At 35.6% G+C, this 15615-nt stretch overlaps 1 protein-coding gene across 2 annotated transcripts in view; it reads left to right on the plus strand.

Moving 5' to 3' along the window:
• Positions 1-14415, plus strand: part of CCDC169 (coiled-coil domain containing 169) — a 53876-nt gene extending 39461 nt beyond the window's left edge. For both annotated transcript variants that reach the window (XM_057309202.1, XM_057309207.1), the window contains 2 exons: positions 3483-3559; positions 13186-14415. In XM_057309202.1, coding sequence (XP_057165185.1) covers positions 3483-3559; positions 13186-13285 — 177 coding nt within the window. In that variant the 3' untranslated portion in view covers positions 13286-14415. The remainder of the gene's footprint in view (positions 1-3482; positions 3560-13185) is intronic.
• Positions 14416-15615: the final 1200 nt, after the last annotated feature.

The raw sequence follows: 15615 nt of genomic DNA on the forward strand, positions 1-15615 counted from the left end.
GGAGGCTTGGACTTCTAGTAATGACCAAGATTAAGTTAGGAAATTGAGACAAGATAGAACCGCTCCTTGTGGTCTCTTACCCATAAAACAATCAGTTCACACTTGCTGGTCCTGGACACTCAGTAGGCATCCCTGCTTACCCCTGCAGTGCAGCACCCTCATGCCCTTCCTCAGACGGTGACTCCACCTGGCCAGTTCTGCTTCCTTCGAGTTCTAGCATAAATGCTCATTGCTTTACAAGACCGTGATTTGAGGAAAGACCACAGGTTTTGGAGTCATTTAAATTTGGATTTAAATCCCAGCTTGGTACTTAATTGTAGTGTGACCTTTTGGGGCCTAATTTCTTTTCCTTGGTAGAACAGGAAATAATAGTACTGTCTTATAGGGGATTTGTGAGTGTTTAGAGATGTAATGTATGTAAAGTGCTGAGTAAAATGCCTGGCCCATAATATGTTCTATATTCTAGTAAGTGGTGCACAGTATTTTCCTGTTTTCTTTCCTGATCTCCCTAGCCTCTCTCTCTCTGTGACAGGGGCATTAGAGTTTCTACTTGCCCAAGCCTCTCTCCTTTACCTTTGTTTATCTGAAACATTCACTTAGGTGAAATAGGTTCTACTCTGATTTTACAGGATCACTGAACATACAATCAAAGCCTATTTTAACAGCTTCCCAGGAAGATGTTAATCCTGTTCCCAGTATAAATGTTAATAAGTATTTTCACTCTAGAATGAATTGTTAATCTTTATAGTAAAAGATGGTTCTGACCGTGTGGATATTAGGGTGACTGGAAAGGTCAGCGGATGATCTCAGTTCTTTCCGTGCTGAATACATAAGTAATTGATTCTCAGGTAGATAACTAGAGCTGTTTGCTGAGGCTGCTGTTTATACTTCTGCTGTCTTCACTGTTTTGAATGAAACTGTGAGTTTCCATATCTCAGGATTGTTCTAATTTATGCAGTATGTGTACAGTAAAGACATTGAGTTTTAAGAATACACAGGTTCATTGCATTGCTTAAGTCAGGCAGAAAGGCTGATTAGAACTTGTCTGTTTCCATAAACAGAATTTTAGCAGTAGATCGGAGACACTGTTGAATATAATGCTTTGGTTTACAGAAAACGAACCTGAGGCTGTTCTGTCTCATCGTCAGTTAATTCTAATTATTAGAATTATTAAAGCATCATATGATGCTCCTTATTCTCCTTCCTTAAAACATATTGGTTTTAGTTCCCTCCTCTGAAGAACACAGAACAATTCTATAAGTCTCCTATGTGACAGCTTCTTAAAGATATGAAAACAACTCTTAAGTGTTTCCATAGTTTTTTCCCTAAGATAAAATATTAAATTACCATAAAAGTTACACTAGCAATTCCTTATGACATAGGTTCCAGACTATCCAGCTGTTTCTGTTGTCTTTTTGGACATCTCTATTTTATTATTGTTCATTTGAAAATAGAGCTCCCCAGATTTATTTTTATTTTCTTTTTAAAAGATTTTATTTGTTTATTTGAGAGAGAGTGGGAGAGAGAGAGAAAGAGAGAGCATGAGCAGGGGGAGGGGCAAAAGGAGAAGCAAACCCCCTAATGAGTGGGGCTTCGGATTGGGGGCTCAATCCTGGGACTCTAGGCTCATGATCTGAGCCAAAGGCAGATGTTTAACTGGCTGAGCCACCCAGGAGCCCTAGAGCTCCCCAGATTTAAATCTAGACTTGAAATATAATCTCAACAGCATAGCTATTAAAAATTTGCCTCCACCATACTCAATTTTTTCTCCTTTGCTGCCTGAGCAATCATTCTGAAATACAGATATGCTGTTGTTCCCTATTTTTTTAAAGGTTCATTTATTTATTGGGGAGGAGGGGCAGAGAGAGAGGGAGCCCAAATCAGGGCTGGATCCCAGGACCCTGAGATCATGACCTGAGCCGAAATCAAGAGTTGGACGCTTAATTGACTGAGCCACCCAGGCATCCCAGTGATGTGTTCCCTATTGAAAGTCTTCAGTGACTTTGCATTGTCCAAAGGATTTCAGCAAAGCTCAGTGTAGTCTACAAGGTCCTTTCCAACACGCAGTGCCTAACTTTCCAGCTGTGTCCCTACTCACACCCTGTACTACACCCAGATCAACGATGTATCTGGACCCTGCATATATCATGCTGTCTTATATTTGTAGGCCCTTCTTGCTCCTTCTGCCTGGAATGTCCATTCCTTAGCTCTTAATTGGCTACTCTTCCAGGCCCTCTGTGGCCTGAACTAGCATCTGCTTTATGCTTACAAAGCACCTGTGCAAACCTCTGCCAAGGCAGTGAATTGTGCAATCTATTGTACGATCTATTTATTATGCTCCAATAGATTGTAAGAACTATGACTTATCTTTGTGCCCCAGTCCTAAACAGGAGGTGGCACATAGTGGATGCTCGATAGCATTTGCTGAGTGAATAAATGAGTAAATTCCATCTTCTGGTTCAATGTGCCCAAAATTGTCCCACTTAGCAAAGGTGATCCAACATCTTCGCAAAGATGCTCATCTCTTCCACCAAAGTAAAGCCAACTTTTATTTTACCCCATCTTAATAAAACTACTACCTTAGCTTTCCTTTTCTCAGTCAAACTTCATGCAAGTGTGAATATACTCACTGTTTTGCTTTTAGTCTTTGACCTCTTTGAACTCCTTTCTAACCCCCAGTACTGGGCTCTGGCACAGTTTACTTTTTAATAGCCAAACATAATGACTCCTTTTCAAGCCTCCTGGTAGTGTAGACATCTCTGAGACATTTCATATTGCTAACCACGCTCACTTTTTGAATATCACCCACCTCTTGACTTCCATGACTGTATTTTTTCCTGGGTTTTCCTAAACCTAAAGGATGGCCTCTAGTAATTCTCCTACCCCTTAAAAGTTGCATTTTCAAGTTTAAATCATCAACTCTCTTACTTCCCTGTGTGTTCCTACTGAACGATCTCATTTACTCATGTCTTCAGTTGCCATCTCTAAGGTCCCCAGCCTCAACTGTTCCTGTACTGGAAATTTTATTTATACCACCTAATGGAAGTCTCCACTTTTGTATCACAGAAATACCTCAAAACAGACAAAAATGAAAATATGATCTTGTTTTCCATTTCAATATACATACAGCTTCTATTGTCATATCTTTCTTAATGGCAGAGTGTATGTATTATTTATGTTCAGTGTCCATTACAAAAACTTTTAATGATCTTTATACCACAAAAATGATATGATTTTCAGTTTCCTCTATATTTATTTTAAAACTCACATGGAATGTGGGGTTGAGATAAAGGAGTTTCCGTAATCTTTAGGAATGTTTTAATACTGAAGAAGGCCAGAATTTCCCATTATTCTTTAGCTTCTCTTATACATACCACTTAAGGGCCTGGTTATAAAAGAGTTAATTGAGAATGGACTGTTCCTCTTATCTCCAAAACCAGTCATGAAATAAGAGGACAAATGCTCAAATGTTTATATTTCAGGTCTCTGACTCATACCAAGTTTCTAAAAGGCAACAGATGGATCAACTGCCTAGAATGAAAGAGAATCTAGTGAAAATGTAAGTCTAGCTACATCTTTCTTTTCTAATTAATTATATTTGAATTTGAATGGTACTGACAAAACAGGTGTCCATTATATTTTGGAAGTTGAACTTCTAGATTTTATAGCAACGGTATAAAATAACAAACAGATGGTAGAAGAACTTAAAGAAGTTTGTGCTCTCTGCTCACTATTTATATACATTTTTGTAGATCCCAAGAATATGTTCTGGCTTTCCAACATGATAAGTTCTTATTTTCTAAGCTAAAACAATACCCTACCCATGAAGAGCCTAAATCTACACCGTTAACAGTATTATATACAGTATTATATAAATACAAGTAAATTACCAGCCTTAACTTTTTTACTGATGAAATATAGACACTGAAATTAGTGTAGAAGATAGTGCAGTTTAAACTGTGTTTTCCAATGGAAACAAAAACAATTTAGGATGAATGAAGAACAGAAGAATGTTTTATGGGTTTAGAAAGTTATATCTACACATAATTTTTCCTTTTCTGTACTAAGTACAGAATAATTAGTCAGGCAATCCTTGTCTTATATAGCCTTTTCTATGTAGGGGAATATATTCAGATATAACTTAACAATATCAAAAAAGTAAACCAGGGTATAAATTAACTATAAATCAGAATTCTTTTCAAATACAGACATTCAAGATATATGCAGTACAGCAAGTGTTTTTGGTGGAGATTCAAGGGATAGCAACATTTTGTCCAGTATGTTGTTAGATGGAAAGAAGTATATTCTTCCTTGAGTATGACTATTTTAAATTATAACTTATTATCCTGTACATTTATATCAATAGAAATATAATATAGTTAAAACATTAAATTATAGAAAACAATTTCCCTCTGAAAACTATTATACCTCTGTGCTGGGGGCCCCCAAGACCAGTCCCCTGTTCAGTGATTTGCTAGAACGAATCACAAGACTCAGCATATATTTGTGCATACAGCTAGAATGTATTGCAGCCAAAGGATACAAAGAAAATTCATCAAAGGAAAAAGGTGTATAGGATGAAGTTTGGAGGAAACTAGGCACAAGCTTCTAAAAGTCTCTAGTGTAGTCACATAGACACACTTCATTCCTCCAGCAGGAAGTCGTGGAACATATGTGACAGCACATGAAATTTTATCTTCCAGAGAAATTCATTAGATACTTAGTGCCCACTTTTTTTACTGGGGGCTAGTTGTGTAGGTACCCTCTGCTTAGCACATACCAAATTCCAAACTTCCAGAAGGAAAACATGTTCATAGTAACCATATTGTTTGTACAGTTCAAGTACTGTAAGCCATTCCTTTTCTTTTAAGGGAAGTTTTGTATCATTGTAGGGAACTTTTTACCACTAAGTTCCCAGACACCAGCCAATGACCAACCTTGCAAGAAGGCCTTTCTAAGGAGAGCAATTTCAGGCCTGCTACAGTAACTCTTTCTGCACAATCACCCTACATATTTCTTTCTTGTTTTTACCATTTATCTTCCAACTCATATTTCTTTTTTATTTTTACATTTGTCTTCCATTATCTTTTAGAAAGATAATACCTCTTTTATTCAAATTTGCTTAAATAATGGACAAATATTTTGAATATACAAATAAAACTCATTCTACTCATGTATTAACACACATACACATCTATATCACTAGACTACAGGTCTATTAGGGCAGTTTAGTTTTCCACTGATACTATTGTTGGTTGGATCTCTCAGGGAGTAGACTCTGAAATGGAAATCAGCATGTAGGAAGTTTACTCGTGAGCATTCTTAGAATGAGTACCTCGAGGGGAAGGAAATATATTTGGGCAGAGAGAATAGGGCTATGGTGCAGCTGCAGTCTCACGTATCAAGCTGATTCATCAGTGAATGAAGTGTGGGCCTTCTCTTCCTCTGATGGGGTGACCTACCCTGAGAATCAGAACCCTGGTTGTCACATCCTTTCCAGGCCATGTATAAATGGTTCTCATCCACTTAACTGTCAAATTGGGCAAGGTGGTACTAAAAGACACTCAAGTAGACGACCTGGATGCCAAACCCATTCCTCCTTGTCCCCTGCTGTATCATCCTGATGATTGGTTTCTCTTTGGAGCCCCCCATACCATAGGTCTGAACTGAGCCGGCAGTGCTAGTGCATCAGAGGTGGATGACATGGTCTAGGATCCCTGCGCAGTAAGCTGGTCTGTGCCCTCTGGCACTGCACATGCTTGATCTCAGATACGTCACTTCCATCTTTGGTAAAGCCTAATGTTGAATACAGTGCCTGGCATAAATAAATAGGTGTTTACTAATTTTTTAATGAATGCATGAGTGAATAAATGGTCATACAAATGGGAAAAAAAAAACCAACTTGACTTTCTGGAAATACTAATAAACCAAATAACTCAAATAATAGAAACATTTCTATATACCTATAACCTTCCAAATTAGGTATATATAATTGGTACTACTTTAAAGTATTGTTGTTCTGAGTTATTGCCTCAACTCCAGAATTTAGTATGCTTTTTGATTAAAGTTTTAGTCTTTAAACCAAGTTTTAGTGTTAAGTACCTCACAGAGGAGGATATCCAAATGGCCAATGGACTCAACACCATTACTTATTCAGTGGAATGCAAATTAAAGTTATGAGAGACCACCACAAATTTTAAAGATTGATGATTCCAAGTGTTGTCAAAGATATAAGTAAAAATTTATGCAACCACTTTGGAATAGTGTTTAGTATTACTTTCTACATTTAGCTGATCATACAGCTACTCTATAACCCAACAATTGCAGTCTTAGTTATATACCTAACAGAATGGTGCATATATTTACACCATAAAACCTGTGCAAGAATGTTCATAACAGCTTTATTCATAACAGCCATAAACTGAACTCAAATATCTATCAGTAGTAGATCAGATAAAATTTTTTGAGAGATACATATTCGTACATATATGTTATTCTTATATAAAAACATTTGTATATTTATGAACAGTAACGTGAATATATTATACACACACACATATATATATGAATAATAACAACAATAAAAATGAACTACAGCTCACACGACATCATGGAAAATTATCACAGTTTTGGGGAAAAGAGGCCAGAAAATACAATAATATGATTCTATTTATATGATGTTCAAAGACAGGCACAACTAAACTGTGTCAGAAGACAGGACAGTGGTTACCAATGGGAAGGAGAAGGGGAATGATAAGTGGGAGGAGCACAAGTTCTTCCAGTGTGATGGCAACGTTCTGTTTGTTGACCTGGGTGGTGGTTACCTGAGTATTTGCTTTATTATAATTCATGGAGCTTACATCTCTATTTTGTGTACTCTCCTATATATGTTATACTTAAAGCAATGTTTTAAAAATCAAGTTTTAGTGGCTTTTAATGTTTGCTTTAGTTGATACTCTTACATATGCTAATGGTAAATACTGACTTACGGAGTTTTCCTAATGTTTGGAATAAATGAGAACATTAGAAAATACCCACGTGGGATACCTGGATGGCTCATTCGGTTGAATGTCCGACTCTTCATTTTAGCTCAAGTCATGATCTCAGGTTCATGAGATTAAGCCCCGCATCGGGCTATGCACTGGGCCTGGAGCCTGCTTAAAATTTTCTCTCTCCCTCTCCCTCACCCCTCCCCCCACCCCGCTCGTGGGCACACTCTTTCTCCTTCTCTTAAAAAAAAAAAAAGAAAAAGAAAAAGAAATAAAGAAAATATCCATTTGACTGTGATATACTATAAAAAAAATCTTTCAAAGAGGAATACTGAATATTAGCTATTACATATATTCCTATTTTGTGAAACCATAGTCACAAAATAAACGAGATATCTATACTGCTATTGAAAGATGTATTCTAGAGATCCTTGTATATACTTATTTGAAAAAAGGATATGGGGCACCTGGCTGGATCAGTCAGTGGAGACTGCAAATCTTGATCTCAGGGTTGTAAGTTCAAGCCCCATATTGGGTGTACGGATTACTTAAAAATAAAATCTTAAAAGGATAAATAAGAGATATCATCTTTAAATAGGAGAAATCATGTCTTTAGGATGAGGTTTAGAAGTTGCCAAGTTAATAGGTAACCTTATGGCTATGACTTATGGCACATATTAACTATAAAAAATCATATTCCTGCAAGCAAAGACTTCGAAAGCTGATACCACAATCAGTGGTTCCTAAAGGTAGAAAACCGTAAATTTTTTTTTCTTTAGTGTGAACATCCTATTTTTTTTTCTCCTTAGTAGTGTTCTAGAGTGATTAAAAGCTCTAGAGAAGAAAATAAGGCAATCCTTAGTGCCCTGGAATCACAGGACCTGAGGGAAATTGATTCTGGGACTCATTAAGAGACAGATTATTTAGGGAACCACCTTTTGATAAGAAAAGCAGCTAGAGGAGGGAAAATACAACCAAAATATCCAACATTAAGGGAATAATTCAATTAACTATAATGATATTATAAAGTTACAAAAAAAATACATTCTAGGAAAATTTATAATTGACACAGGAAAATGTTTACCTAGAGTAATAAATAAAAATTATAATATGAAGTAGTATATTGGGATCATGGATAACTTATATTTATATTTTCTGGTATTTTCTATAAGAATATGTGTACTTTTAACACAACTTATAAAGCACCCAGCTCATAAAGGGTGTTCAAGATGTGGCGCTCTTTTTACAGGATTCTGTTGCTTCTACTAAGGAAAGAACAATAAAGATTTTAAATAAGCATAGAAAAAATCTAAACCTTGATAACTTCATTTGGGACTAGATTTATACAGGAAGTCAAGGTAATTATTAATGGGATACTTGTGTCTAATTGCTTTAGTGTTTCCATTTGTTTTTATAGGGTAAGATTGGGGCAGCCAATAGAAAAAAGAATATGTGTACTCTATAATCATTTTTAACTACATCATATTAAAGGAGAAAAATAGGGGCACTTGGGTGGCTCAGTTGGTTGAGTGTTCGACTCTTGAATTCGGCTCAGGTCATGATCTCAGTCTTGTGAGCTTGAGCCTCACGTTAGGCTCTGTGCTCAGAGTGGAGTCTGGTTGTCCCTCTCTCTCTGCTCCTTCCCCCACTCGTGCACACTCTCTCCCTCAGATAAATAAATAAAATCTTAAAAAAAAAAGAACAAAAATCAAGAGGTGCCTGGCTGGCTCATCAGTAGAACATGCTACTCTTGACCTCGAGGTTATGGGTTTAAGCCCCACACAGGGTGTAGAGATGACTTAAAAATTAAAAAAAAAAAAAGAAAGAAAAATTAAAAATTAAAAAACTAAAAAATAAAAATTCAATAACAGAGGAAAATAAGAAAAAGTTCATCTACTAGAATGACTATAGAATACCTCAAGTAAAATAACAGTGTAAATATTTGTGTAGCTAATGCAGTATGATAGTTTTAAAACTAGTGAGTGGGTGGCACAGTCGTTAAGCGTCTGCCTTCGGCTCAGGGCGTGATCTCGGCATTACGGGATCGAGCCCCACATCAGGCTCCTCTGCTATGAGCCTACTTCTTCCTCTCCCACTCCCCCTGCTTGTGTTCCCTCTCTCGCTGGCTGTCTCTATCTCTGTTGAATAAATAAATAAAATCTTTTAAAAAAAAATAGTGAGTGTGGTAAAAGTAAGGTGGTAAATGAAATTCGCACTGGGTTTGAAGCAGGTGGATGGATCAATTTTTGCCTCTTGTCACTTACAATTTAACGTGGCTCGATGTAAGTAACCTCCTTCAGATTGTTCATTCACCTATAAAATGGGGATGACAAAATCCAAATTAAGTGGTTAGTATGACATTACAGATTATTGAAAAATCCTAGTTCAATAAATATCAGCTATTATGATTCTTCTACAATGTATAGTATTTTGTTGAATATAAAGAATTAATAAAGTAACAAAGAATTTATTTGTGGGAAGAGAATAAGACATATGACAATAATTTGAAACTGCAAGTGACAAAGCTACAACACTGTTAAGCTAGCATAATCTTGCAAGGGTTTTAGCTACCATCGTGTCTGTAAAAACTACAATACTCAGGAATGGAAAATGGTTTCCAAATTTTGTTGACCATGACTGATGTCATATTGTGACCCAGTTTACCCATATATATATTTATATATAACTGAAAAAGATTATGAAAGAGTACTTAGGCTTATTATGTGTGAACCATGCTGATATTTTCTATTTCATTCTATTTTTTATATTGCTGTTATAATTCACTGCATCAGTCCACTATTGAGTTGCATTCTGTAGTTTGAAAACACTGTTCTAAACGAGGTCTAGGAAATTAAACATATCTTTAGAGTTATGTACCTCAGTTTGATGATTAGTGTCATCATGTCAATTAGATCTTATAGAAATGGTTGGTGTTAAGGAAGCCATTTAAAATATCCTTAGCATAATATAAAAGCATTTAGTATAGTAAACAATAAATATCTAGAATGAACTATTAATTGAATATGATATAATTAAATGCTTGTGGTTAATTCCATATTACACCAGAAGACGAAATTATTCTGAAGCATTGTTATTTAATTAAGGAAGCTCTTTGCACAGGAAATGATTTATTCCCAAAGTACAACATTTAAAAATATTTATATTGAGATATAATTGACATGCCCCAAAATTTACCCTTTTTTTCTTTCAAGATTTTATTTAAATTCAAGTTAGTTCACATATAATGTAGTGTTAGTTTCAGGGATAGAATTTAGTGATTTATCAGTTGCATATAATATCCAGCGCTCATTACATCAAGTGCCCTCCTTAATGCCCATCACCCAATTGCCCCATCCCCTGCACACCTCCCCTCCATCGACCTTCATTTTGTTCCCTATAGTTAAGAGTCTCTTATGGTTTGCCTCCCTCTCTGTCTTTATTTTATTTTTCCTTCCCTTCCCCTATGTTCATCTGTTTCGTTTCTTAAATTCCACATGAGTGAAATCATATGGTGTTTGTCTTTCTCTGACTTATTTTGCTTAGCATAATACTCTCTAGTTTCATCCGTGTCATTGCAAATATCAAGATTTTATTCTTTTTGATGGCTGAGTAAAATTCGTGTGTGTGTGTGTGTGTGTATACACACATACCACAACTTCTTTATCCATTCATCAGTTGATGAATATTTGGGCTCTTTCCATGTTTTGGCTATGTATATGTATATGTATATGTATATGTATATATATATGTGTATGTATATGTATATGCCTTCAAATGGAATTGCTGAGTCAATTTATAACTGTTTTATCTTTTTGAAGAACTGCCAAACATTTTCCAGGGCTACTGCATCATTTTATATTCCCACTAGCAATGTATGAGGGTTCCAATTTTTCCAAATCTTTATCAACATTTGTTATTGTCCTTTTTTTTTTTTAAGCCATCCCAGTACTTGTGAAGTGGTACCTCATTGTAGTTTTGACTTCTCCAAGGACTAATGATGTTAAGCATCTTTTTATGTACTTGCTTGCCATTTGTATATCTTCTTTGGAGAAATGTCTGTTCAAGTCTTTTGCCCATTTTTTAAAAAGATTTTATTTATTTGTTTGTTTGTTTGTTTATTTATTTATTTGAGAGAGAGAGAGGGAGAATGAGAGAACACCGGCAGTGGGAGTGGCAGAGAGCAAGGGAGAAGCAGGCTTCCCACTGAGCAGGGAGCTGGATGCAGGACTCAATCCCAGGACTCTGAGATCATGACCTGAGCTGAAGGCAGACACTTAACCTACTGAACCACCTATGTGCCCCTTTTGTCCATTTTTAAATTGGGTTGTTGTCCTGTTCTTGTGTTATAAGAGTACTTTATATATTCTGGTTGCTAGACCTTATCAGATACATGATTTGCAAGTATTTTCTTACATTTTTGTTGTTGTTTTTTCTTTCTTGGTGATGTCCTTTGAAGCACAAAAGTTTTGATTTGGATGAAGTCCAGTTGACCTTTGCTTCCTAGGATTTTTTTTTTCTTCATTACTTATGCTTCAGGTATCATATTTAAGGAACTTTTACCTAACCCAAGAGCACAAAGATTTTTACATATATTTTCTTCTAAGAGTTTTATAGTTTTAGGTCCTTTTTGATTCATTTTTGAGTCAATTTTTATGTGTAGTGTGAGACTGGGGTACAGTTTCAGTCTTTTGCACATGTCTATTCCATTGTCCTAGCACCATTTGTTGTAAAGACTATTCTTCCCCATTTGATTGTCTTTGCACCCTTTTAAAAAATCAACCATAAACATATGAGTTTATTTCTAGACTCTCAGTTTACTCCATTGATCTATATGTCTATCCTTATGCCAGCACCATGCTGTCTTGATGACTAGCTTTTCAGTAAGTTTTGAAATAAGTAAGTGTGATTACTCCAACTTAATTCTTCTTTTTCAGGATTGTTTTGGCTTTTTGGAGTCCCTTTAATTTCCATATGAATTTTAGGGTCAGTTTTTCAGTGTTTTCATAGGGATACCACAAAGCTGGGGAAAGGGGGCTAGGGCAAGTAAAAATGTTACAAAATTCAGAGTTTTTGCTGAGTTTCAGCTGTGTGTGGGTGTGTGGGTAGGTGGTGTGGTGTGTAGTGTGTTTAATAAATTCTCCAAGATTGCTTCAAGTCCTTGGTTAATTTCCAGAACTCTGAAAAAGTCACTTCTGACCATTTTGCCAATTTTTCCACAGCTTTTATGGAGGAAAGATTTTTCTAAAGTCATTCTGTCATTTGTCCTGCTATCACTCCCTGAGTAAAATATTTTTGAAAAGCACCTTGCAGGGAATTGAAGCTGACTCTACTCTTAAGTAAGAGTGTGGGGAAGTTGGCTTTATAAAGATATGTAAATCAATAAAGGAAAGATGGTCCCATGGAAATCCAAGAACAGGAATTCCAATATAATTTGTCCCACAGATATTAAAACTAGAGTTCAAGGAAGCTTTGAAAATCTCAGCAGAACTTCATAGTTCTTCACTTTAGTGGTCTGATATAAAGAAAAGTAAAGGCATAGTCTTTGAACTCAGCCTTTCTGGATTCAAATTCTAGATCTCCTTACTATCTATATAACCTTGTTTTTCTCATCTGTCTAAACAGGGCTAATAATAGTACATACATCATAGGGATTTTGTGAGGTTGATATGAATCAATTAATAAATAGAATTTAGAACAGTTCCTGACATAAATTATGTGCTTCAAAAATGTTGCTGTTATTATTTCAACTAGTTCAATCTATACATCACTTTTCTTCTCATTACCAACTACCATCTTCACTCTCTATATCTTTTTAATATCACAGACCTTGGTATATCCTCGTTCCAATTTTATTATAATTTTAGGTAACATACCTTTGGCTTACTCATGGATCCTTATTTCTTTATTCTCCCTGCCCTACTTCATGGCTTCTATTTCCTTAGCTTTAATTCGTATTTCCAGAGGCAGTATCAGAATGGTCCATCTCATTCTTCTTTGGTCAGAGCTTTCTACATCAGGCCACGTCATGGACTACTTCCTGGCCTTTGGATTATCTGCCCTTGAGTTGGTTTCCTCTCTATCTGTAATGAGATAATATGGTATAATATATGGCTGTTTAGGATGGTACTGTAAGGATATGTTTTTGTTGTACACAAGGTTGACTGAAAAATTATGATTGACACTTCTTTTATTTTAGGGGAAGATATAATCCAGTTAATCAGAAGACAATGAATGCCAAGAGAGGACCAGTAAAAAAGATTACAAGATCAAACCATCTTCCAAAACTCAATCCGTAATTCTAGAACTGGGAGGATTTCTATTTCTTCCCTTTTTTCATCTGTAATATTCAACTTGTGAAGTTAATGTTTAACACATTTTTCAGGGAATGAAATAGACAAGAAAGAGCTATCAAACTTCTCTTAGCTCCTCCTCCAGAAGTTTGTTCCTTTGTTTGTATGAAAGTAATTTTCTCAAGTGATCCTAAAATATCTAATAGCATTGCTTATGATTTTAAAAATATCCTAGAAAGCCTGAAGGTTGGCATTATTACACTTATTTTTAATAGTTTATCCATAATCTGTGCTGATAATAACATTGCTATTATATTTGGTTTCTAGTTGACTGTCAGCTAAAAATGTGAATTCATCAAAACATTTTGCTATTATAGGCCATATCATGTTCAGAGGTCTTTTAAACTTATGGTTTAAACAAAGCTACAAATAAGATGGATTTTCAACTTTGATTTGAACTATCATGGTGTTATGGAAATAGCCTTCAATCTGTAATCGGCTTCGTTATAATTCCTACCCTGCCATGAATTTAGGAGATCTTGGCAGGTTCCTTTTCCCACATCTGTAAAATGATGGAGGCAAATGATACAACTTCTAAGGTTTGTACTTTGCTAGAAAACCAGTATTTATTCAACTACAAGGTCCTACCACTTAGCGCATAGTGATTTAAATCATTTTATGATGTTTCTTAATTCATAGTGATGTTCTAATTCTTCAGACCAAACATTGCAAGCATTCACATAAGTCTCTATGTGGAGTTGGAGGAGAGGAGAAGGGTTTGTTTAAGACATTTATGCAATTTATTGAATTTTTCTCTTTATCTTTAGGTGGTTTTGTAACTATTACCTTGGTTTGGAACATACCTATGATTTATTTGCCCAACTTAATAAGTAAAATTGTTGGACTTTATATTTCTGGAAATAACTCACAGCTAACTTAGTTTTCAGCTAATGGTGTTCTCACCTTATATCTGGAACTAAAACCTAACTTCTATTCAGTATCGACAGTAATGAATACTAAATGCATTTCTATAATAACTTTTTATAGATATTCACTTTCTTTCTTTGAGAAAGAATTCATAAATTTCATATAGACAAATAATTCCTTTATGTGACTTTATAAAGTAATACAGAAAACCATAAAGTAACTTTCTATAAATTATTCCAAATGCTAACTGTTTGGAAATATCTCCCCTGTTTTTTTTTTTTTTTAAAGATTTTATTTATTTATTTGGGGGGTGCTGAGGAACAGAGGAAGAAGCAGACCCCCTGCTGAGCAGGGAGCCTGATGCAGGCCTTGATCCCGGGGCTTGATTCCGGGTCTCTGGGATCATGACCTGAGCCAAAGGCAGACGCTTAACGAACTGAGCCACACAGGCACCCCTGTCTCCCCTGTTCTTAAGCTAACTACAGAGATCAGATATTGTGGCCCATATTATTAAACAAATATTAGATTTTTAAGTCTTATACAATCTTTCTTAGCATTAGCAGCAAACCGATGACTTAAATATTCATAATATAATCACAGTCATCACTGAAAAATGAATTTATTTCTGTCATACAGGGCAAGCCATTGTGGGGATTGAATTTGGAACATTTAAATTTATTTCCATCACTAGGATGGGATATTAGTTGAATATCTTATTATTGGGACTCTGTCATGTTTAAGTATTAGTCTGCAGGAGCTACTCTGGGATAGTTTCCAATGACAGAAAAGGCCTGTCTTTTTTGTTTTTGCCTTTTAGAGAATATATTTTTTATTATTATGTTCAATTAGCCAACATATAGTACATTATTAGTTTTTGATGTAGTATTCAGTGATTCATTAGTTGCATAAAACACCTAGTGCTCGTCACCACACATGCCCTCCTTAATACCCATTACCCTGTTACCCCCTCCCTTCTGTAACTCTCAGTTTGTTTCCTGGAATCCAGAGTCTCTCATGGTTTGTCTCCCTCTCTAATTTCTTCCCATTCAGTTTTCCCTCCCTTCCCCTGTGGTCCTCCATGTTATTCCTTGTGTTCCACATATGAGTGAAACCATATTATAATTCTCTTTCTCTGTTGGTTTAGAATAGTTGGGCACTATTTTAAAAACAAGTAGTAGATTAATCTGATGCATGAATTAGAAAAATTTTGAATTTACAAAGTGAATTATTTCACTTAGCATAATCCCCTCCAGGTGCATCCATGCTGATGCAAATGGTGGGTATTCATCCTTTCTGATGGCTGAGTAATATTCCATTGTATATATGAACCTCATCTTCTTTATCCATTCATCTGTTGAAGGACATCTAGGCTCCTTCCACAGTTTGGCTATTGTGGACATTGCTGCTAT

The sequence above is a fragment of the Ursus arctos genome, unplaced genomic scaffold (genome assembly GCF_023065955.2).
Source record: "Ursus arctos isolate Adak ecotype North America unplaced genomic scaffold, UrsArc2.0 scaffold_10, whole genome shotgun sequence".
Taxonomy (NCBI): Eukaryota; Metazoa; Chordata; class Mammalia; order Carnivora; family Ursidae; genus Ursus; species Ursus arctos.